Source organism: Hippopotamus amphibius, chromosome 12 (genome assembly GCF_030028045.1).
Source record: "Hippopotamus amphibius kiboko isolate mHipAmp2 chromosome 12, mHipAmp2.hap2, whole genome shotgun sequence".
Lineage (NCBI taxonomy): Eukaryota > Metazoa > Chordata > Mammalia > Artiodactyla > Hippopotamidae > Hippopotamus > Hippopotamus amphibius.
This window is the reverse complement of record NC_080197.1, coordinates 24,894,794-24,917,586: the sequence shown is the minus strand read 5'-3', so window position 1 is coordinate 24,917,586 and position 22,793 is coordinate 24,894,794. Positions and strand designations below refer to the sequence as shown.

The following is a 22,793-nucleotide window of genomic DNA, read 5'->3' as shown; positions in this document are numbered from 1 at the left end:
TTCCAGACCGAGAGAACCAGTCCATGCTGATCACGTGAGTGTGGGGCTCTGGGGCTGGGGTGGGAAATGCTGACCATCTGGCCGGAAGGGAGTAGAACTAAAATCATTCCCCAAGGTTGAATACAAAGTGCTTAGGGCAGGGGTTTAACCACCTGGAGCCAGTGTCCCAGGTGAAGCTAAATTAGAGCATTTTCTCTGCCCCCATTCTGGGCCGATGTGTTATGGGTGGTGGGCAGGAAAGGGATACCAGACTGATCTCTAGCCCTGATACCCCCTGTTCCTAGGGCCTGGAATCTTCTCCCACCTTGATCTTTTGGGAGTTCTGGCTCGAGGGGAGTGGGGAGATCCCTTTCCTCCTTCTTACCATCTCCTTTTTTTCTGAATCTTATTTCTAATTCTTAGTTTGCCTCCATTGGTAAGTGGTAGAATTCTTACATACCAAGTTTATGTCCAGCGAAGCCAGTATGGACATCATTTGTGTGTGTGTATGTATGTGTGTGTGTTCATGCAGCCTGCTGATTAAGAGCAAAGCCTTTGAAACCAAAAAGATCTGTATTCAAGTTCTCACAGGTCCACTTCCTGCTGGTGCTCTTGGGCCTCTGAATCTCATTAGCAAAGACAGAACAATCCTACTTACCTACCACACAGAGCTATAGGAGTCAGCGAGTTAATGTTTGTACCTGGCACACAGCAGAAACAGCTACATAACTTCTCTGAGCTGCATTTCCTTATCTCTCAAAAGGGGGTGATAATGGTGCCCTGCCTTACAGGGTTTCTGAGGCTTAAATGAGCCAATACAGGTAAAGCACTTGGCCCAGTGCCTGGCAGTAAGTTAGTGCTCAGTAAACAGTGGCATCATCACGTGTTTTCTCATGTCACTGGGAATGGTCTGTGTGGCTTGTTTTGTAAACAATTCAGCACCTCTAAGGACTAATCTGTCTCAGGAGTTTTGAGTTATAGGGGGTCCTGAGTTGGGAGCTGGGTGTGGGGAGGGCAGGGGGGCCCTGCTTGAGGGGTAGGGTGTTGGGGAATGGGAGGAATTAGAGTAGCCAGATGAACATTGGTGACTGATGTTTGTGTCGTCCAAGGGGAGAGTCGGGGGCCGGTAAGACGGTTAACACCAAGCGGGTCATTCAGTACTTTGCCATCGTCGCTGCCCTGGGAGACGGGCCGGGCAAGAAGGCCGTAAGACTTGCCCACGCGGGCGCTGCTCCCTGCTGCTTCTCACTGTTTTTCTTTTCTTTCTTTCTTTTTTTTTTCTTCTTTTTTTTTCTTTTTAAAAACTTGATTCCCCAGAGCCTCCAGCCCTGCCTGAGCCTCCCACCCTGGTGGCAGACTCTGGCCTGAGCAAGGCTTGACCTGAGAGGCTGTGGCCATCCTCTGTCACGCTGTACGATGCAGTTCCAGGCTTGCCTCTCTGTTCCCATCTGTAACACAGAGGGGCAGGACCACATTGCTATTCCTAAACTTTTTGTGTAATTTTTCCCTTTCATCATGACCTTCATATTTTGAAAGCGTTTACCAGGTAGGCTGCTTTTACCAAGAAGCAATTTTTTTCTTGGTTTTCATGCACCAAAGACACAGTTACCTGCTGTCAATCAAACAAGCAGGTTCAGCCAGAGCCAAAAGCACTTGGCATTATCCACAACCAAGGTTAAGGGGCAGTTTTGCATCCCGTGGTTTCTTTATGGTTTTTGAAATTTTCTGAAACAATGGGGGAACCAGTTTTTTGTCTTCTTTTTGTTTTTGAGGTACAACATTCATTCCTAGCCTCAGGGCCAGCTGTTCAGAGCCCTATGTGTGCCCCCCACCCCAAAATGGGTTGCCTTTTCTTTCCGGAAACCCAAGGCCTCTTCCCACACAGCCCCCACACCTGGTCCTGTTGAGCCTTGCTTTTATTCTGGGGCATTTTTCTTTTTTCTTTCTCTTTCTTTTTTTTCCATTTAAAGTTTTTTTTCTTTTTCTTTTTGCCTTTTCCTCTTTCCCCAGTTGATTTTCTTGTTTTTTCTTTTCATTTCAGTTTTGGTTTTTTGTTGTGGTGGTGGTTGTTTTTATTGTTTTGTTTTGTTTTTGCTGTTGACTTTTTGGTACTCTTTCCTCCCTCCCCACCCCAACCCATTTTCCCAACTCCCAAAGTGTCTCTGAGGATGCTAGAGAAAGTTGGGGCTTGGTCCAGGAAGAGGAATGGAGGGCAGGGAACTGGCAGGGATGCAGCTGGGAGGGGTGGGGGTAGGGGCACCTGGGCAGAAGAAATTCCTGCATTGTGGAGTTGGGCTGGGGGGAGCTGTCAGGCAGGGCAGGTACAGAGAAAGGCTGGTCTGCAGGGGCCATGAGCGCTGGAGCTTAAAAGCCTAGTAGCCTCCCCGCCCCCCACCAGCCCCAAATTTGACCATATCTCCAGAGAGTGTCCTGTTCAAAAGCCCAGGACTTGAGTGTGTGGGGTGGAGCTCAGGGGGAGGGGCTCCTGCCATTTCTCTCCTGTCTCTGTCTCCCCAGCAATATCTCAGGGGGATTTCTAAGTCTTGGGCTCCCTGGAAGTGAGTGAGAATAACCAGAGTCCCCCGGCATGAAACAGGTGGCCTGGCACCTGTCCCTCCAGAACCCATTACTTCCTTTTTCTCCCCTTTTTCCCAGGGTGCTGGGATCCAGGGTAGGGAAGAGAAAGATAGGGAAAAGAGGGGAGGACAGGGTAAGGCTAGAAGAGCAAGGGGGGCCGATCCCCCCATTCAGTAAGTCCCACTAGGTGAGACATACAGGTGGATTTGGGCATCGTGGGAAGCAGGATGCCTGGGCTCGGTGAGCAGATCACTGTCCTGCTCTGGGTCTTAGTTTCCTTATTTGCAAATTAGGGCTAATAATATGCACCTGGCGGGGCTATTTTGAATACTTGTTAGTGTATAAGTGTCCAATGAAACTGCACCTAATACAGCACAAAGCAGAAGTGTGAAGAAGGGCAGGCACAGAGGGAGGTGGGGTGTCAGAAGGTTTGTGCAGGAAGAGGTCTCTTTCAGCCTCAGAGCATCAGGGAAGCCTTCCTAGAGGAGGCAGCGTTTGAGCTGGGCTCTAAAGGGGAGTAGATTGTAGTCAGGAACCTCTAGGGCTTGGGGCAGGGTCGCTTCCTGGGGCACGGGAAATGAAGGGATATGGAGGAGGCCAGAGACAGAGCTGTGAACAGGAGACCCCCAGATGCAGCCCCTGCCTCAAGCCCCTGACAAGGGCCGTGCTTGCTCCACTTTCTAGCATTTCTCCTTCTGACAGTCCCTGCAGGGTCAGGCATGGGGGGTGGGGTGGGGGTACACATTTGGGTGACTAACCTTCACTGTCCTGCTAACCAAGCCCCCCATCCCCCACCTGGTGAGACCTCACACCCTCTAATGTTGTCTTCCTTCTCCTCACAGCAGTTTCTGGCCACGAAGACTGGGGTAGGTATGGGGCTGGTGTGGGTGGGGCAGGCAACAATTATGAGGTCCTGGGGACCCCCTCCCCTTCCCCTTCCCAACCAGAGGTTGTCTGGGATGGGCTGAGACCCAGGGACCGTGGGCTGACAGATTCCTCGCCCTGCTACCACCAGGGCACCCTTGAGGATCAAATCATCGAGGCTAACCCTGCCATGGAGGCTTTTGGCAACGCCAAGACCCTGCGGAATGACAACTCATCCCGCTTTGTGAGTGGCCACAGTGGGAGACACAAGGTGGTGGGAGCTCTGGGTGGATAGGGCGGCGCTGGCTGGGCCCCCGACTGAGGCTGCTCCTCTGCCCACAGGGCAAGTTCATCCGTATTCACTTTGGTCCCTCTGGGAAGCTGGCATCTGCGGATATTGACAGCTGTGAGTCTAGGAGAGGGTGGGGAGGGCGTGGACGGGGAAAGAGGCTCAGACCTGAGTCTTTCCGCTCGGACTGAGCATCTGTCATCAAGTCCTTGGGGCTCCCACCTGTCCCAGGTGCTTCAGTTCATCCCCTGACCAGGCCACCTCACCTGGAACATTCCTCCAGCTTCCATGTCGTCTCCCAGCCTCCATTCCTTTGCTGGATCTTCTTTCAGCCAGAGTGATCTTTTCTTGGATACTAATCTGACCACATCACATTCCTGCTTAAAAATCTTTTCTGGATTCTGTTGCCTTAAGATGGAGACCCAAATCCTAATAGGCCGGTCAGGCTCCTGGTGACTGAGCCCTTCCCCTCACCCACCGCCCCAGTCTTTTCTCTGGCCCTCTATAGGGCAGGCCTGTGCCCCTCCAGGCTGCATGCACATAGGGGCCCCGCACTGACTGCTCCCCATCTTGGGATGTGTGGCCAGATCCTGATAGATAAGCACGGGCAGGTGGTGATAGGAGGAAACGTCATAATTCATGCCCCAGCCGGCCCATGTGCAAACACACAGGCTCTGCTCTGTGCATACAGTGACACACCAGCACTGCTCTGGAGGACAGGAATGTGGCCTGTGGATGGAGGAATGAAAGCTTAGATGAAAGAATAGGCAAATCAAGACCCAGACACAGACACCCACATTAATACACCCACGCACAGAGACACACAGACGTACAGACACACACACACACTCCTACGCTGTGACGTGTGCCGGTGGAGAGACACCCTTCAGCACAAGCGCAGATACGGCGCTTCTGCACACACCCCTGCCCCTGGCCGACACCTCCTCCCTGCCCCTCAACCCTAGTGGGGTGACCCACTTGGGACGGTAGGCCAGCGCCTCCCTTTTCCCCAGATCTCCTGGAGAAGTCGCGGGTGATCTTCCAGCTTCCCGGTGAGCGAGGCTACCATGTCTACTACCAGATCCTCTCGGGGAAGAAGCCAGAGCTGCAGGGTGAGGGCCAGCAGCGGGTGTGGGGGGAGTCAGCGCCCACAGGTCTGGGTGGCAGTGGGGCTGCCCAGCCCGTGCTGGCCCCCGTCAGGCCCTGGGCTGCCTGCTCCCCCACTGTTCTGGGGTCTGTGACATCCCTGCTTTCCTGGGGGCCCAGAGCTCCTTCTGTCCACCCACCCCCTTCTTGGGACTCCTGATTTTTGCTGAACCCTCTCTCCCTCATGCTAGGGAACAGGCGCCTTAGAACCATTGCCCTGGCAAGGTTGTCTCTCCTGCTGTCCTGAGACTAGAGGGGCCCCACCCAGCACCAGGGGGGAGCGATGGCTCTGTCTAGGCCTAGCTCACCTCTCTTGCAGGCCCCTCAAGGGCAGAATCTGGTCCTCCCTGTGCCCCCAGCACCCAGCACAGGGTCCGGGCCAGAGGGGTGGCTTGAGCAATGGTCAAAGGATGAGTGAGACATAGGGACTGTGGCTTATTCCTCAGAACCGTAAAGAAAGAGAGGTGATGGGCATGAGAGTCAGAGAGAGAAACTCAAGCTACAAAGTCTCGGGAGGGCCCTGGACTCTCCCGCCGAGCTGGCCCCCAGGACCCACCATGCTGGGATGAGGGGAAGGAGGCGAGCTGGGTGAACACAGCTGAGCTGCCCTTCTCCCCCTCGTGTCCCCCAGACATGCTGCTTCTGTCCATGAACCCGTATGACTACCACTTCTGCAGCCAGGGCGTCCTCACTGTGGACAACGTGAATGACGGGGAGGAGCTCATGGCCACCGATGTATGTCTGTGGCGGGAGGGGAAGAGAGCTGGGGAGCAGGGTCAGTGTCCTTAGCTCAGCTGGACCCTGGAGGAGCCCAGCCTTCTCTGAGCCTTCCACCCCCCACCCCCCAGCATGCCATGGACATCCTGGGCTTCAGCGTGGATGAGAAGTGTGCTTGCTACAAGATCGTGGGGGCCCTCCTGCACTTCGGTAACATGAAATTCAAGCAGAAGCAGCGGGAGGAACAGGCTGAGGCCGACGGCACTGAGAGTGAGGGTCCCTGACCCTGGCCTGACCTAGTCATTCTCTTGACCCTGATCCCGACGTCCGGTCCGTGATTGTTCACCCTAAGCCTCTGACCTCAGTCTTAACCTGGCCCTGATTGTAAACCCTGACTTCTCAATTCCAGACCCTCACCTTCCCGAGCTGTACAGTTTGCTGACCCTGAGCTTGACAGCTCACAACCTCCCTCTCCCAACCCTCAGTCGAGGCCAGCAGAGGCCCCAGGTGCCTGTATCCTTGGCCGCCTCCCCATCTCACCCTGTGCCCCGCCAGGTGCCGACAAGGCTGCATACCTGATGGGGGTCGGCAGTGGGGACCTCCTCAAAGGCCTTCTGCACCCCCGCGTGCGTGTGGGGAACGAGTACGTGACCAAGGGTCAGAGCGTGGAGCAGGTGAGCTGCTGGCAGGCGGGGGCCCACCTGGGGGCAGCCGGGCAGGGTCCCCCCCTTGCCCGGTCCCAGCCCAGCCTCCCTGTGCCTCCAGGTGGTGTTTGCCGTGGGGGCTCTGGCCAAAGCCACCTACGACCGGCTGTTCCGGTGGCTGGTGTCTCGGATCAACCAGACGCTGGACACCAAGCTGCCCCGTCAGTTCTTCATCGGCGTCCTGGACATCGCTGGGTTTGAGATCTTTGAGGTGAGAGCAGGCCCACACCCCCAGGCTCTGTTCTCTCTGGGGTGGAGGACCATGGTGGGTGGGGGCAGGAGCCCCGTGCGTCTGCCGGGAGGCGGGGTGAACTGCACATCCCTGCCCCCCGTGGGCCTCCCTGTCCCCGGCTACAAGGAGGCCTGCTGAGCCTGGCACCTCCCTCTACAGTTTAACAGCTTCGAACAGCTGTGTATCAACTTCACCAACGAGAAGCTGCAGCAGTTCTTCAACCAGCACATGTTTGTGCTGGAGCAGGAGGAGTACAAGCGGGAGGGCATCGACTGGGTCTTCATTGACTTTGGCCTGGACCTTCAGCCCTGCATTGACCTCATCGAGAAGGTGGGGCCCAGGGCAAGGTCACTGCAAGGAACGGAGGGGCGTGGGTGCAGTGGGTGAGCAGGAATGAATGTGTCTTGTGTGTGAGCGAGCGTGTGCAAGCATGCATGTGTGTGTGCATTGAAGTGAGCTTGCACGTGTGTGACGTGTATATGGATGGAAATGTGTGCATGTGTGTGACTAGGTGTATTGGAGACTGAGTGTGATTGTGTTGGTGAGCAGTGTGCATGTGTGAGTGTGCAGCCCAGCACTGTTGACAACAGCCCTATTGCAGCCAGTTTCTTTGGATCCTCAAAACTGCCCAGAACTACAGGGCAGGGTAGGGTGTGTTAAACATTACATACATTTCCCTATTGTACAAAGACTAGAAAAAGAAAAAATCAAAGAAAAACTGGAAAATCAGAAATAAAGGAGAAAAAATGATTCCCCCAGTCCTACCACAATCTGTTTCCTCCCAGTCCTTTATCCTGGGCATCTCTTTTCTCTTATGCACACAGATTCATTTCTCATCCTTCCTATTCTCTGAATGTGGCACTTTGCTGAAGAAGGCCCAGTAATTCATGCAGCAGGTGGTCTTCATGCATCTCTGTGATCTCCTACTAGTGGACATTTAGGTGGTCAACAGTTTTTGCTATTAGAGCAGCAATGAAAGTATTCATTTCCCCATTTTGCAGGTTAGGAAATTGAGGCTTAGAGAGATCTAAGGGCCCCTTAGCTACTAAGCGAGGAAGCCAGAATTTGAACTCAACTGCTTTTTTTTTGACTGTACCACGTGTGAGAGTATGAGACCACGGATGCTGGTTTGAGTTTGCACACTTCTTCTAAGCAAAGAGAACAACTCAGAGCTGTGAATTGGGCAGAGGGGGGTTGGAAGCCAAGCCACAAACTTTCTTTCTTAGAAGACAGGGCTCCTGGGCGTAGGTCAGTTCTTCGTCCCTCTGGGCAGATGGCTGGGGTCTGGGAAAGCTTCCAGAGGAAGGGGCTCCAGGAAATGGGGTTCTGGCCCAGCCCGGGTGGGCTGGTTTGATGGAGACCCTTCACCCTTGTGTCCCGTCCCCAGCCGCTGGGCATCCTGTCCATCCTGGAGGAGGAGTGCATGTTCCCCAAGGCCTCAGATGCCAGCTTCCGGGCCAAGCTCTATGATAACCACGCAGGAAAGTCACCCAATTTCCAGCAGCCTCGGCCTGACAAGAAGCGCAAATACCAGGCCCACTTTGAGGTGGTCCATTACGCGGGCGTGGTAGGTGCCTCTTGTAACCCCAGCTCTTGAGCTCTCTCCTCCCTCCTCTGGGTTCCCCGTCTCGGCTCAGACCCCGTCTGGTCTCTGGCAGGTGCCTTACAGCATCGTGGGCTGGCTGGAGAAAAACAAGGATCCCCTGAATGAGACGGTGGTCCCCATCTTCCAAAAGTCGCAGAACAAGCTCCTGGCTACTCTCTACGAGAACTACGCTGGCTCCTGCTCTAGTGAGTACCGAGGGGTGAGATCCTGTAGGGGACTCACAGAGTGATATCCCCTGGAGTGACGGGTCCCATGTCTCTCCTAGCCGAGCCCCCCAAGTCTGGGGTGAAAGAGAAGCGTAAGAAGGCAGCATCATTCCAGACGGTGTCCCAGCTGCACAAGGTGAGGCCCAGTCTAGGCCCCGTGCAGGCCCTCCCCCTGCCAGCCTCCACCTCGTCCTGGCTCCCTGCTCTGTCCCCTGCACCCTGGGCGGGCGGCCGTTAAGACTTGCAGTGATGTTTAACTCCTCTCCACGTGAACATCACAGCAAGTCTGTGCTGCTTCCCGTCCCCACGCTGCCTGGGCAGGGTTTGGGGGGGATGGGGTGGGAGGAACGGGGATGGGGCGGGGGAGTAAAGACTTTGGTGATGGTGAGGGACCCAGTCAGACAGAAGAGGACAGAGGGTCACAAGGAGCAGCGTGAAAGGGCAGCACTGCAGAGACAAGCCTGGGCACCCGGCACACCGTCCTTGAGGGGCTCATCCACTGCGGTTTCCCATTCTGCTTCTCTGCCCTCTTGTGTTTTCTGCCCTCTCCCCACCCACAGGAGAACCTCAACAAGCTGATGACCAACCTGCGGGCCACACAGCCCCACTTTGTCCGTTGCATTGTCCCCAACGAGAACAAGACCCCAGGTAGTCACCCCGGGGTGGGTTGGCAGCATGGGGGGACACTGGAGGGAGGGGACAGGGCAGACTGGAAGCAAGGCCTGCACAGCCTCAACGTAAGCCCTGTGTCTGGACCCCTGGCCTTTCTCTGGGGCGAGAAGGCTGTGTCCGCTGACCTCTAATTTTTTCCTTTAACCCCCACCATGTCCAGGGGTCATGGATGCCTTCTTGGTGCTACATCAGCTGCGCTGCAATGGGGTTCTGGAGGGGATCCGGATCTGCAGACAAGGATTCCCCAACAGGCTGCTTTACACTGACTTCCGGCAGCGGTGGGTGTCTCCCTGCCCCAGCCCTCCATCCTCCTCGCCAGCTCCCCCTACGCTGCCACCTTACCCCCTACCTTCCTCGGTGGAGGCAGCAGCCTGAGGGCGCGGGAAGGGCACTGAGGAGGATGCAGGGGGACTGGGGAGGGGGTGCCGGTGGCTGAGACCTGGGGGTGTGCTGGGGAAGAAGTGACCAGGCTCGGGGTAAATACTGGAGGTGCAACCAACAGGCCTTGCTGATGAATTGGATGCAGAATAAGAAAGGAAGAGAAAAGACAAGGGTGACTTCTGGGTGTTTGCCTGAGCAGCTGGGGAGTTGGTAGATTTACTGAGAAACCAAGATGGGATTTTTAAAATTTTGTGGGGAAGTAGGTGCATAGTGGATTGAACTCTACTTTGCACATGTCAAATTTGAAATGTCTCCAGCAGGGAATTCCCTGCCGTTCCAGTGGTTAGAACTCCGCGCTCTCCAGGCCGAGGGCTGGGCATTGGATTGCCGGTCAGGGAACTAAAATCCCACAAGCCGCGCAGCAGCATGGCTGGGGGGAAAAGTCTCCAGCAGACAGCTAGGAGGGAAGTTGAGGGAGAGACTAGATTTGTTAGTCTGGAGCTCAGGGTGGAGCAGGCAGAGCGGGAGGTAGATTGGGAGTTGAAAGAGGACTAGACTGTGTGTAATGCCTGGCACCGAGCGAGTGCCCGGTCAGTGCTGTCAGCCCCTCCGCAATCCCTTCGTAGGTTTGGTTTTTGTCAGGCTGCAGTTGTCCACAGTTACCTCCCGCTTTAGAAGTAACTGGGGCCATCCACACGGACCATTCTACGTGTGTCCGTACAAATACTGTACACGTGGGTGCACACACACATATGCTGTTTCCCCCGTAACCATATGTCTTGGACATTGTTCCTTATTAATAGACATAAATCTGTATCATCATCTTTTTTTTTTTTTTTAAATTAAGACTTTGTTTCTTAGAGCAAAATTAAGGGGCAGGTACAGAGATTTCCCATAAGTGCCCGCCGCGGCACACGCATAGTCTCGCCCATTATCAGCACCTCCCCCCAGACTGGGACATTGGTCACAGTTGATGAACGTATGCTGACACATCAGAATCGCCCAGAGTCCGTAGTCTCCATTACAGCTCTCTCCTGGTGTTGCACATTCTAGGCTTTGACCAATGTAATGACATAGCACCATCCATTTTGTGATGGCTGTAAAACATCCTGTGATCTGGAGAACTGGGCTCTGTTAACCAGTGTCCTAGTGAGGGGCCTTTTGTGCTTTTAGGGTTTTGCCGTCAGTGTGGTCACGACAACCTGACCCACACAGCCCTGGACACATGTGCCAGTGTGTCCCCTTTAGAAGTGGATGTGCCAGAACCCTTGCTCTTGTTGACTGGAACTCTCTGCCAGGTGTTTCTTCGCTTTGTGGTGTGCTGTAACACACCACCTTCTGTACTTTTTTTTGCCTTCTCAAAAAAAAAGATAAATGATTAAAAATTAATTATAAATTAAAAAATGATAAAAGTGCTGTATGCCTTTTGTAAATGCTGCAGCCTCTTAAAGAACTTAACTACTGAATGCATGTAAATGCTACCCAAGGTTTTTAAGCAAAGGATGCCCAGTCCTCCAGTGTCACAAGGCTGTCCGCCACCCGCTTGTTCAGTGGGTACCCCTCTGGAGCCTCTGCGCCAGCCTCTGAGAGGCCAGCCTCTTCAGTCCTTGGCCCCCCGCCCAGCATCCTCCTCATCAGCCCCTCCCCGCTCCCCCAGGTACCGCATTCTGAACCCCAGCGCCATCCCAGACGACACCTTCATGGACAGCAGGAAGGCCACAGAGAAGCTGCTGGGCTCGCTGGACATCGACCACACCCAGTACCAGTTCGGCCACACCAAGGTGGGGTCACAAGGGGAAGAGGGTGCTGAGCCGGGTGTGGGCAGTCACACTGCAGGGGGCCATGCAGACGGCTGAGGGTTACACCTCCCACCCCCGCCCCAGGTGTTCTTCAAGGCTGGGCTGTTAGGCATCTTGGAGGAACTTCGTGACCAGCGTCTGGCCAAGGTCCTGACGCTGCTGCAGGCGCGGAGCCGGGGCCGCCTCATGCGCCTTGAGTACCAGCGCCTGCTTGGAGGCAGGTGGGTGTGGGAAGCAGCGGGGGGGGGGGGGGGGGGGAGGGAGGCAGGGGTGGGGGTACAACCACTGTCCCCCCAGAACCACCAGGCTCTCTGAACCCTGTCAAACTGTACTGTCCTGTGGGTCAGATTTCACTGTGTGGCTGCTTGAGTGTCTCCAAAGGGGCAAGGCTCTGTTTTGTACCCCTCAGCCCCCAGCCACCACTGCCTCACCTCAAAAGTTGGGGTAAGAGAACCTGTCTCTACTCCAGGTCACCCCAGAATGTGGCCCAGAGTGGTAATAAGGCATCTAGTGTTTTCTAAGACTCTTAATGGCCAAGCCCTGGGCAAGATACTTTAATTTGTCTTGGTTAAAGTATAGGACAGTTCTAAGAGATAGGTGCCGTGATCACCTCTGTTCACCAGAGGCGGGGGTCTGAGCAGAGAGAGCCTGTCCACTGGCTCGTGGCAGCAGGCAGGAGGCTGGGATGTGAGCCCAGCCTGTCTGACCTCATATAAGAGCCCAGTGGCTTAACCATCCCTGGTGTCTTCAGGACACTTGCAGGGGCCACCAGGCTACTCAGGGCTCATGAGCTCCCGCCCTGGAGGCAGACCTGTGTGACCCTGGGCTTCTCCCTCAACCTCACCTGTAAAGCAGAGGATTAGGACCTACTTGAGAGGCTGCCGGGAAGGCTACCGAGGTCCCACGCTACAGTGCTTGGTGCGATGTCTGGCCCAGGGTAGGTCTCAGGGAACATCGGGGCTGTCGCTGTGCAGGGCAGCCCTGACCCTGCTGGCCACCTGCGGCTGCCCATCCCCAGGGACGCCCTGTTCACCATCCAGTGGAACCTCCGTGCCTTCAACGCCGTCAAGAATTGGTCATGGATGAAGCTCTTTTTCAAGATGAAGCCACTGCTACGCTCGGCCCAGGCTGAGGAGGAGCTGGCGGCCCTGCGGGCAGAGCTGCGGGGTCTGCGAGGGGCACTGGCCACTGCCGAGGCCAAGCGCCAGGAGCTGGAGGAGACGCACGTCAGCGTCACCCAGGAGAAGAACGACCTGGCCCTGCAGCTGCAGGCGGTGGGTAGGGAGGGGCAGGCTTTCTTCCTGCTATTTGGTGCCCCCCGCGCCCTCAGGGAACCCCAGGCTGCTCCGAGAAAACACCATAACCAGACCCCTGGCCAGGGCGGACCCCGCGTGCTCTGGGTGCTCACGCCTCACCTGGGTCTTTCTTCCTATTTTGGAGGCGCGTGGGCTCATGCCTGTGCACAGCCTCCCCCGTTCCCAACCTCCCCCCACCCCGTGAGCTGTGCACACGTCCTGATGCTCCCATGCCCTGGGGCCCCGTGGCTTCCGGCAAAGCTGCAGTGTTGCCCCGCGCTCCCTTCTCTGGGTAAGGGCCACCCAGGCAGCAGGTAACAGTAACAACCAGAGGGTAGAGATCAAGGGTCCAGATCCTCCTGAGGTCCTCAGAGCCATTCCTTCCTTCAGCAAATATAGTGAGTGTCAGACCCCACGGAAGCTCTGGAGGTACACTGGTGGGAAAGCACAAGCCTGTGCTCACAAACTCACCTGCTAGAGCAGGAGACGTTATGTAGCCAGGTAGTGAGGAAACAGTGAGGTGGCAGAGAACCTGAGCCCTCCCTGGCCGTGCAGGGCTGTCCCCACCCCTTCAGCCCAGTGTGGGCAGAGCTGGCAGTTGGCTTCTCTCCTGGAGCCCTTGTTTGGGCCTTACTCTGGGTTGCCCCCAGCCTAAGGTTCCCCTCTTGCCGCCCTGTCCATCCCTCTTCCCGAGCCCCCATCCCACCACACCTGAATGCCTTCAGGGCCAAGAGCAGGTCATCGGCATTCCTTGGTCCCAGAGCCCAACTGAGCGTGTGTCCAGCCTTTGCACGGACAAACGAACTTCCTTTCCGGGGCCTGGCCTGGTGCCCCCCAGCTGTCTTGACTCTGCCCCATTCCCCATGTCCCCCCCCCCAGGAGCAGGAAAACCTGGCGGATGCCGAGGAGCGCTGCCACTTGCTCATCAAGTCCAAGGTGCAGCTGGAGGCGAAGGTGAAGGAGCTGAACGAGCGGCTGGAGGATGAGGAGGAGGTGAATGCTGACCTGGCTGCCCGCCGGCGCAAGCTGGAGGACGAGTGCACGGAGCTCAAGAAGGACATCGATGACCTGGAGCTGACGCTGGCCAAGGCCGAGAAGGAGAAGCAAGCCACGGAGAATAAGGTGCGGGCCGGGCCGGCTGCGGGGCCAGGCAGCTGCAGGTCCCACGCCTGTGTGGCCCTGGGCAGGTCTCCTCCTCTCTGTGGTCCTCAATTTCCTCATCTGTCAAATGGGATTAATAGCAGCACTTCACTCATTAGGGCGGGTTGAGGATTCAGCGTGTAACTAGCCTGTGCTAGCACGCGCCACTGGGCCTCGCATGTAGTAGGTGCTCAGCAAATGCTACTAATTGTCATCCACCAGCTCCGTGTCCCTCAGGTGCCTTCATTAATTGAACCCTCCCGGGAGCCCCTGTGGTTCACAGACTCAGGGTAGTGACTGCAACATACAGGAGGGGAAAGTGAGGCTCTGTGGGGTAAGCTGCTTGTTCAGGTGCTCACAGGTGCTCCCCGAGGAAGGTGGGATGGGAAACAGCTGCTTAAACACCTGTGAATACCCAAAATAGCTGGCGTCTGTTGATCTCTCACTGTGGGCCTGACACTGTGTGAAGGGCGTTGTGAGCATCTGCTCATTAATCCCTCGAGGAGGACGCCATGATCATCCCTTAAGGATGAAGAGACTGGGGCTCGGAACTGAGTGACTCACCCACGGTTCCCTGGCTGGAAGGGGCCGTGGCTGAGACACGGTGTGGCGGCCGCTCAGACCAGAGTACGGGAGAGGCATCCCCATGGTGACCCTGGCCCCGGCACAGGTGAAGAACCTGACGGAGGAGATGGCGGCCCTGGATGAGTCGGTGGCCCGGCTGACCAAGGAGAAGAAGGCCTTGCAGGAGGCCCACCAGCAGGCCCTGGGCGACCTGCAGGCTGAGGAGGACCGTGTGAGCGCCCTAGCCAAGGCCAAGGTCCGGCTGGAGCAGCAGGTGGAAGACGTGAGTCTGGGCCCCTGAGGGGAGCTGTGCGGTGGGACCGGGCAGCCGGGACAGCGGGGAGCCCACCTACCCTGTCCTGCCCCACAGCTGGAGTGCTCCCTGGAGCAAGAGAAGAAGCTGCGCATGGACACGGAGCGGGCCAAACGCAAGCTCGAGGGTGACCTGAAACTGACGCAGGAGTCGGTGACAGACGCCGCCCAGGACAAGCAGCAGCTGGAGGAGAAGCTCAAGAAGTAGGCGTGGGGAGGCCCGCAGCCCTGACCTCCGGGCCGCGAGGGCCTGCTGAGCCCGCGCTGTGGTCATTTCCACATCACTGCAGAGGCTGAATGCGGAGGGCTGAGAGATGGGGGTCACTAGGGTGCAGGCGGTCACCAAGGGCCAGCCTCTTGAGAGGGAACACGGGGTGAGGTCACTTGGGGCTGCTGCGGGTGCGGTGCCTCAGGCAGGGAGTGTGCGGGGGCGGTACCGAGGGGCCCAGGCAGGTGGGTGGCAGCGAGGACCCGGGCGGGCTCACGCCCACCCCGTGACCCCCAGAAAGGACTCCGAGCTGAGTGAGCTGAACCTGCGGGTGGAGGACGAGCAGCTCCTCGGGGCCCAGCTGCAGAAGAAGATCAAGGAGCTGCAGGTGTGTGGGGGACGGGGTGGGCGGGGACCGGGGTCAGAGGCCCAGGGAGGTGCCAGGTGACACGGCCACCTGCCCGTCCCCAGGCTCGGGCGGAGGAGCTGGAAGAGGAGCTGGAGGCCGAGCGGGCGGCCCGGGCCCGCGTGGAGAAGCAGCGGGCAGAGGCAGCCCGGGAGCTGGAGGAGCTGAGCGAGCGGCTGGAGGAGGCGGGCGGCGCGTCCGCGGGGCAGCGCGAGGGCTGCCGGAAGCGCGAGGCCGAGCTGGGGCGGCTGCGGCGGGAACTGGAGGAGGCGGCCCTGCGGCATGAGGCCACCGTGGCGGCCCTGCGGCGCAAGCAGGCGGAGAGCGCGGCCGAGCTAGGTGAGCAGGTGGACAGTCTGCAGCGGGTGCGGCAGAAGCTGGAAAAGGAGAAGAGCGAGCTCCGCATGGAGGTGGATGACCTGGGCGCCAGCGTGGAGAGTCTGGCCCGCGGCAAGGTGTCTGCCTCCTTCCTGATCCCGGCCTCTGACCCCACTCTAGCAGCCTATCCTGCCTGACCCAATCCTGACTCTAGCAGCTGACCCCACCCACTGACCCCCCCCAACCACCCCCTGCCAACCTGACTCCACACTAGTCCTGACCCTGTACCGTGTCCTGACCCCTGACCCATTCACCGGGCACCCAGCCCGAACCCCACACCAGTCCTGACCTCAGACCCTACCTCCTACACTCTCTGCCCTGACTCCACGGGATTTTAGACCCAGCATCCAATTCCAGCTTCTCAATCTTAGACCTTTGAATTCCGACCTCATACCTGTCCTGACGCTGTTCCTGTTCTGAGTCCCAATACCCAGCCCTGACCCCTGACCTTTGCACCAGCTATTCTTGACAGCGGACCTCTGACCAGTGTCCCCAACCGATTTCAGACTCTAGTATCCTAACCTCATCTTGATCCACTTGCCTTGGACTAGCTCAGCCCTCTCACTTCTGACACCCACCTGTTAAGCCATAGTCCAGCAATAGACTCTCTGACCCTGAACCTGGGGTTCTGTTCTCCCTTTGATTCCTGGGCACATGTCTAACCTTCTAGTTCCCGACCCCGGGTCCTAGTCTCTGATTGGCAGCCCTAGATCCTGCCCTTTGAGTCACAACCTTGTTCTGATCCCAGGCCAGTGCAGAGAAACTGTGCCGGGCCTATGAGGATCAGCTGAGTGAGGCCAAGATCAAGGTGGAGGAGCTACAGCGGCAACTGGCAGATGCCAGCACCCAGCGTGGGCGGCTACAAACCGAGAGTGGTGAGGTCAGGGGCTCGGCTGGGCCACAGTGGGGCCTCGGTGCTGCCGCGCACACACCTGACCTGCTGGCTCGCCCCTCGGCCTGCAGGGGAGCTGAGCCGCCTGCTGGAGGAGAAGGAGTCTCTGATCAGCCAGCTGAGCCGGGGCAAGGCCTTGGCCACCCAGAGCCTGGAGGAACTGCGGCGGCAGCTGGAGGAGGAGAGCAAGGTGGGCCAACCGTTGGCCGCCACAGAGCAGGCGGGGTGGGCACAGGGCCACCAGCCTGGCTGCATGCTAAGGTCACCGGGCTCTCTGCAGGCCAAGAGTGCGCTGGCCCATGCCGTGCAGGCTCTGCGGCACGACTGCGACCTCCTGCGGGAGCAGCACGAGGAGGAGGCCGAGGCCCAGGCTGAGCTGCAGCGGCTGCTGTCCAAGGCCAACGCCGAGGTGGCCCAGTGGAGGAGCAAGTACGAGGCAGATGCCATCCAGAGGACTGAGGAGCTGGAGGAGGCCAAGTGAGTGCCTTGCCGGCCAGGGGGTGGAGCCCGCACCTCGGAGCCGTCAGGGTGAGGCTACGCGTCCCTATCCGTCTGCTCCCGTGGCCTAGAAAGAAGCTGGCGCTGCGGCTGCAGGAGGCAGAGGAGGGAGTGGAGGCTGCTCACGCCAAGTGCTCATCGCTGGAGAAGGCCAAGCTGCGCCTGCAGACGGAGTCGGAGGACGTGACTCTGGAGCTGGAGCGGGCGACCTCAGCGGCCGCCGCGCTGGACAAGAAGCAGCGGCACTTGGAGCGGGCGCTGGAAGAGCGGCGGCGGCAGGAGGAGGAGATGCAGCGGGAGCTGGAGGCGGCCCAGAGAGAGGCCCGTGGCCTGGGCACCGAGCTCTTCCGGCTGCGGCACAGCCATGAGGAGGCTCTCGAGGCTCTGGAGACACTCAGGCGAGAGAACAAGAACCTGCAGGGTACGATCCACCCCAGGGTCAGAGCTGCTTCGAGGTCACTGGCAGTCCCTCAGTCACACAGGGTGCCCTGGTGGGGCCCCCTTGGAATTAGGGGTGAATGAAGTGACCTGGTTGGAGAGTGAGCCATGTGGATGGCCCCTCAGTGCCGTGTCCACTCTGCAGAGGAGATCAGCGACCTCACAGACCAGGTCAGCCTCAGCGGGAAGAGCATCCAGGAGTTGGAGAAAGCCAAGAAGGCGCTGGAAGGGGAGAAGAGCGAGCTCCAGGCCGCGCTGGAGGAGGCCGAGGTCAGGGGCGGGGTGGACCCTGATCCGCTGCTCCCTGGCCTCCCCTCTCAGCACACACTCACGGACCCCTGCCGTGCTGTCTGCTCTGCACCCAGGGCGCCCTGGAGCTGGAGGAGACCAAGACTCTGCGGATCCAGCTGGAGCTTTCCCAGGTCAAGGCTGAGGTGGACCGGAAACTGGCGGAGAAGGACGAGGAGTGCACTAACCTGAGGTGTGGCGTGGGGCTGTCCCTCCTCCCCGGGCGGACAGCCTCTCCCGTCCCCACCCCCTGAGAGCAGAAGGGGAGGCGATGTTGGCTGAGCCGCACCGTGCACGCGGACTGGCACGGACACCTAGTCCCCCCACCCTACGACCTTCTCAGGCAGGGGTTACTGTCCACAGTTCAGGTAAACCTTGGAGAGGCCAAAGGGCTTGCCCAAGGTTACACAGTGGGGGCAGAGCCAGAGTTCAGTCCACGGCTGCCCGCTCTGGAGCCTCACTCTTGCATGTGGACTTGCTCTGATGGGTAACAGGCAGTCACAAGGGGCTTGAAACCAGGGAGGGATCAGTCACTTATTCCCCAACTGGGTTCACGTCTCCCGTGTCCCTTGTGCATCTGTAAGCAGGGGTGCTGCCCGAACCCCGCCCCCCCGCCCCCACCTCGCAGGCCATGACGCCTCCTCTCATCCCTCCCAACCACAGGCGCAACCACCAGCGGGCCGTGGAGTCCCTGCAGGCCTCCCTGGATGCAGAGACTCGGGCCCGCAATGAGGCGCTGCGGCTCAAGAAGAAGATGGAGGGCGACCTCAACGACCTGGAGCTGCAGCTGGGGCACGCCAGCCGCCAGGCCACGGAGGCACAGGCGGCCACGCGGCTCCTACAGGCCCAACTCAAGGAGGAGCAGGCGGGACGGGATGAGGAGCAGCGGCTGGCGGCCGAGCTCCGTGAGCAGGCGCAGGCCCTCGAGCGGCGGGCCACCCTGCTGGCCGCGGAGCTGGAAGAGCTGCGGGCCGCCCTGGAGCAGGGTGAGCGCAGCCGGCGGCTGGCAGAACAGGAGCTGCTGGAGGCCACTGAGCGCCTCAATCTCCTGCACTCACAGGTGGGCACGGGGGTCACAGGGATGCGTGGGGCGGGGGCCGGCAGGCCGACTCTAAAGCTCTGCTTCCCCGTAGAACACAGGCCTCCTGAACCAGAAGAAGAAGCTAGAGGTGGATTTAGCCCAGCTGAGCGGGGAGGTGGAGGAGGCTGCCCAGGAAAGGCGGGAAGCCGAGGAGAAGGCCAAAAAGGCCGTCACCGACGTGAGACAGGGCCGGGACTGTGGGGGCCCAGAGCAGAGTCCAAAGGGCCCTTCACCTCCTGACTGCGCCACCTCCTCCCCAACAGGCGGCTATGATGGCAGAGGAGCTGAAAAAGGAGCAGGACACGAGCACACACCTGGAACGGATGAAGAAGACTCTGGAGCAGACGGTGCGGGAGCTGCAGGCCCGGCTTGAGGAGGCAGAACAAGCTGCCCTCCGTGGTGGGAAGAAGCAGGTGCAGAAGCTGGAGGCCAAGGTGTGTGCGGCCTTTCCAGTCCCCTGTCCGGCGGGGTGGGCCAGCACGGGGGCAGGCGGAGGGCACCAGGCCCACCAGCTGCCTGCTCGCAGGTGCGGGAGCTGGAGGCCGAGCTCGATGCAGAGCAGAAGAAGCATGCTGAGGCCCTCAAGGGGGTGCGGAAACATGAGCGCCGGGTCAAGGAGCTTGCATACCAGGTGGGTGACCAGGTCCACCTCGAGGGGCAGCCCTGGAGCTGACCTGGTTCGGGAAAGACCTGAGTCCCTTTTGCCTGCCCAGGCTGAGGAGGACAGGAAGAACCTGGCTCGCATGCAGGACCTGGTGGACAAGCTGCAGAGCAAGGTCAAGAGCTACAAACGTCAGTTTGAAGAGGCGGTGAGTGCACGGGGGTCTGAGCACTCGGGGCCTAATAGTGGTCAGGATGCCTGTGGTCACTCAGCGTCTGCAGCTGGCCCCAGGCTCTGCAGCCAGGTGGGATGCCAGCAGCAGTCAGGCCTGCTCCATCTCTGGGCCATGGTTTTCCCCCACGTTAGCTTTGTGTGTAGGCTGGGACAGTGACCCCACTGCCCAAATGGAAGAAAGGTTTCTAACAGCTGCAGCAAGACATGAGACCTAGCTCTGTCTCTGAAGGGACCACATGTGCTTTCCCCTCCTGGCCAGGTCTGGCACATGCGCACCTCTGGAAGGATGGCTCCACCCCCTCCTTCCTGCCGTGGGTACTGCGGGTGGGGTGGGGGGAGGGCTGCGGGCAGGGGTGGAGGAGCAGAGTCGAGGACCAGAAGCCAGCCCCTTCTGGGGGTGCTGACCCTCTCCGTGACGAGAGGTGAGCAGGCCTGCCTGTGCCCCCAGGAGCTGCAGGCCAACACTAACCTGGCCAAGTATCGCAAGGCCCAGCACGAGCTGGATGACGCGGAAGAGCGGGCGGACATGGCGGAAACCCAGGCCAACAAGCTGCGGGCGCGGACCCGGGACGCCCTGGGCCCCAAGGTGAGGGGTGGTGTGGGGCAGCCGCCCTGCCCTCTGCTGGGGGAGCCGCTCTCTCAGGCACCCCTCTCCCCTCAGCACAAGGAGTGACACCTGAGCCCTGGGCTCTGAAGAGGGGCACCTGCTGTTCGCCCCACCCCGATCCTGCCCTCTCTTCACGCCTGCTGGAGCCTCGCCACCCCAAGTCCTGCTGCGTCCTGCATAAACGCGTCTGCAGCCCCGACCGGGTTCCTTCTCATTCTCTGGGGCTCAGGAGGGGAGGGGAGCACATGGTCCCATGGACAAAAGTCAGGTCCACATCAGTCATTTAAAATAAATTCTTTAATAGTCTCCATTTAATTGGTTTATTTGTTGTTAATAAACTGGCAACACAAGGAGGGGCCGAGGGTGTGCCCCCAGGCAGGCTCCTGTGCAGGGCGGGCTCAGGCAGGAGACGCTGCCCTGGGGGGGGGGCGGGGCACGGCCACCCTGTGCCCCAAGGGATGGGAGAAGGCTTCTGGGGGGACCCCCTGGGATGTGAACACAGCGGCCAGTGAGCAAACAGAACCAAGGGAGCTAAAGGAACAAGAGAGGGAGGGAGGGAGGAAGAGCTGGGCAGGCTTGGGGGCAGGTAGCGTTCTCTGGTATCCCCCACCCCTGCCCAGGGGCTCAGAAGCCTTTGCCTGGGTCCAAAGGCCAGGGCAAGCTTGGCTCACAGACTGGGGGAGGGTGCCCATATCTCCCTCCCCACCCCAGGACTGACAGCCAAGAGACTGGGCAGGAGCTCCGACAGAGCTATTTCTAAAAGTCCCCTTACCTCTGGGTGGGCCAGGACCCCAGGGTCCTGAAGGAAGGGCGGGCACAGTGCCCCTGTCCTCATCATGGAGATCTTGAGGGAACTGAGGCTCCCCAATGAGTGGGGGCCCTCAGACCCAGGGGCCAAGGGCTTCTAGATGCTCCCTCCCACCAAGCCTGTACCTGAAGACCTGGGGCGGCTGGAGAGCAGCAGGGAGGCAGGGGAAGGGTGGGGCGGGGCAGGGCAGGGCGTGAGGCCCGCGTACCCACGCTCACCCGCGCTGGCCCAGGCCTAGCAGCCTCCCGAGGCCTGGCCCAAGATCACTCCTCGGTGAAGTCCCTGTCTATGTCCATGTAGGGCTCCTCGATGTAGCTGACAAGGGCAGAGGGTGACTGACGGTCTGGGTTCAATAGGATGGACACGGTCTCTTTCCAGTATGAGAAGCTGATGCAGGAGCTCTGGGTAAAGAGAGAGGGGCTGGGGGGCGCCTGGAGGACTCAGGTCAGGCCCGGCACCCCATGGGGAGGGCCTTGGTAAGGGAACAAAGAGCCGCCTGCCACAGGGCCCAGGCGGGGACCAGGTACTCCAGATGCCCCTCTGAGGGGCCCTGGGTCTGTGTGCCTGCAGCCCACCGACCACCCCTCAGGGGTGGGGCACTCACGTTCTCCAGGCAGGTGCTGTCCTTGTCCTTGTGCAGGTAATGCTGCTGCCAGAAGCGCAGCAGGTTGTGGAAGTTGTTGAGCAGGAAGCCAGGGTACTTCTTGCTGTGCTCCATCCGCTGCAGCAGCCGCAGGTACAGGGGCAGCCGCTCTTTCCGTCGGGCCAGCATCAGGATCACCAGGCTGGTGTTGAGGCAGCTGACGTTCTCCTGCAAGGACCAGGCCATCCGGGTCGGGCGTGTGCCGGCATCCCCAGGGACCCTGGTGGACTGGGGGTGCCACTGGGCAGGGAGGATGGTGTCCCTGGCAGAGTCCACGGGCCATGTGCTACTTTGCCCCTGCATAAAGCTGACAGAGGACTGGGGAGAGGAATGACACTGGCATCCTGCCCCAAGCACCTCCTGGCCCCTCACCCTACTACCCCCATACCCACCCCGGTGGGAATGGCATCAATCTAGTTAGAGTCCACACTTCCTCCAGAATCAGCTCAGGCATCGTTTCCTCCCGGGAGCTTCCCTGGGGTGGCTTGAGTGCACGCCTCTGATGCAGGTGTCTCACTGTTTCACGAAGCACTAGACTAGCAGCTTCGCAAAGTGCCTTGGACTGTTTTGTTCACTGTGCACCCACAGCCCTGGGTCTCGCCTCAATAAATGTTTGTTAGACGAAGGAACAAGACAACGGGCTCCAAGTATCACCCCCAGTTTAGGAGAGAGGGTGTGAAGCTCCGAAGAGGGCAGCTGCACGGCTATGTGTTGAAGGAGGCAGGAATCAACATCAGGTCCAACCCCAAAGTCCACATAGCAGGTGGGGCTTGGAGAGCATGTGACGGGGAGTCAGAACTCAGTGCCCGTCCCGAGTTTGCCCCAAACCGTCTATGACCTCGGAGCCTTGCTCCCTCCCCACGCCCCTTCTGTAAAATGGGGCACTGATCCCTTATTAGAAAAAGTCCTCAGAATAGTTGGGAGGGTCTCCTAGGAACCAAGGGATGAGTCTCAGGAGACGTGCTTCTCGGGTGAAGGTACCTCTGGGATGAAGGTGACTGTTTCCAATCTCCCTTTCCCTGTGGCAGGTCTGCAGGGCCTCTCACCTGGGTCAGCGTCTGCACGTGGATGATATTGATGAGGCGGAAGAGGAAGGACATCTGTGTGGGCACCTGGGATATGTAGGCAAGCAGGCGGCACTCGGACAGGACCTCCGCGACTGGGGACAGAGGGGCAGAGGTGTGAGCGGCAGGCGCAGAAGCTGGTCTGGGGCTCAGCCCCGGGGGCC

At 59.1% G+C, this 22,793-nt stretch overlaps 2 protein-coding genes across 6 annotated transcripts in view; one reads left to right on the top strand and one right to left on the bottom strand.

Annotated features, from left to right (window-relative positions):
* The window catches only part of LOC130832536 (myosin-7B), a 110,606-nt gene extending 90,281 nt beyond the window's left edge, over positions 1-20,325 (top strand). The window contains exons 22-58 of one of the 2 annotated variants that reach the window (XM_057700876.1): positions 7-34; positions 1,089-1,185; positions 3,402-3,422; positions 3,572-3,664; positions 3,763-3,826; positions 4,723-4,821; positions 5,487-5,590; positions 5,704-5,842; positions 6,128-6,246; positions 6,338-6,487; positions 6,668-6,838; positions 7,896-8,075; positions 8,167-8,299; positions 8,380-8,456; positions 8,881-8,968; positions 9,153-9,270; positions 11,031-11,154; positions 11,257-11,393; positions 12,191-12,446; positions 13,347-13,589; positions 14,278-14,454; positions 14,542-14,687; positions 14,989-15,079; positions 15,163-15,552; positions 16,224-16,350; positions 16,439-16,557; positions 16,648-16,844; positions 16,937-17,286; positions 17,449-17,573; positions 17,669-17,784; positions 18,255-18,651; positions 18,725-18,850; positions 18,936-19,106; positions 19,199-19,303; positions 19,386-19,481; positions 19,956-20,093; positions 20,169-20,325. In XM_057700876.1, the coding sequence (XP_057556859.1) occupies positions 7-34; positions 1,089-1,185; positions 3,402-3,422; positions 3,572-3,664; positions 3,763-3,826; positions 4,723-4,821; positions 5,487-5,590; positions 5,704-5,842; positions 6,128-6,246; positions 6,338-6,487; positions 6,668-6,838; positions 7,896-8,075; positions 8,167-8,299; positions 8,380-8,456; positions 8,881-8,968; positions 9,153-9,270; positions 11,031-11,154; positions 11,257-11,393; positions 12,191-12,446; positions 13,347-13,589; positions 14,278-14,454; positions 14,542-14,687; positions 14,989-15,079; positions 15,163-15,552; positions 16,224-16,350; positions 16,439-16,557; positions 16,648-16,844; positions 16,937-17,286; positions 17,449-17,573; positions 17,669-17,784; positions 18,255-18,651; positions 18,725-18,850; positions 18,936-19,106; positions 19,199-19,303; positions 19,386-19,481; positions 19,956-20,093; positions 20,169-20,180 (5,324 nt within the window). In that variant the 3' untranslated portion in view covers positions 20,181-20,325. Of the gene's footprint in view, positions 1-6; positions 35-1,088; positions 1,186-3,398; positions 3,423-3,571; positions 3,665-3,762; positions 3,827-4,722; positions 4,822-5,486; positions 5,591-5,703; positions 5,843-6,127; positions 6,247-6,337; positions 6,488-6,667; positions 6,839-7,895; positions 8,076-8,166; positions 8,300-8,379; positions 8,457-8,880; positions 8,969-9,152; positions 9,271-11,030; positions 11,155-11,256; positions 11,394-12,190; positions 12,447-13,346; positions 13,590-14,277; positions 14,455-14,541; positions 14,688-14,988; positions 15,080-15,162; positions 15,553-16,223; positions 16,351-16,438; positions 16,558-16,647; positions 16,845-16,936; positions 17,287-17,448; positions 17,574-17,668; positions 17,785-18,254; positions 18,652-18,724; positions 18,851-18,935; positions 19,107-19,198; positions 19,304-19,385; positions 19,482-19,955; positions 20,094-20,168 lie in introns of both variants that reach the window. The other variant, XM_057700875.1, reaches the window with a different exon arrangement.
* Positions 20,326-20,396: 71 nt separating this feature from the next.
* The window catches only part of TRPC4AP (transient receptor potential cation channel subfamily C member 4 associated protein), a 71,223-nt gene continuing 68,826 nt past the window's right edge, over positions 20,397-22,793 (bottom strand). For 3 of the 4 annotated variants that reach the window (XM_057700878.1, XM_057700880.1, XM_057700881.1), the window contains 3 exons: positions 22,612-22,724; positions 21,527-21,733; positions 20,397-21,323 (listed from right to left, as the gene is read on the bottom strand). In XM_057700878.1, the coding sequence (XP_057556861.1) occupies positions 21,186-21,323; positions 21,527-21,733; positions 22,612-22,724 (458 nt within the window). In that variant the 3' untranslated portion in view covers positions 20,397-21,185. The remainder of the gene's footprint in view (positions 21,324-21,526; positions 21,734-22,611; positions 22,725-22,793) is intronic. The other variant, XM_057700879.1, reaches the window with a different exon arrangement.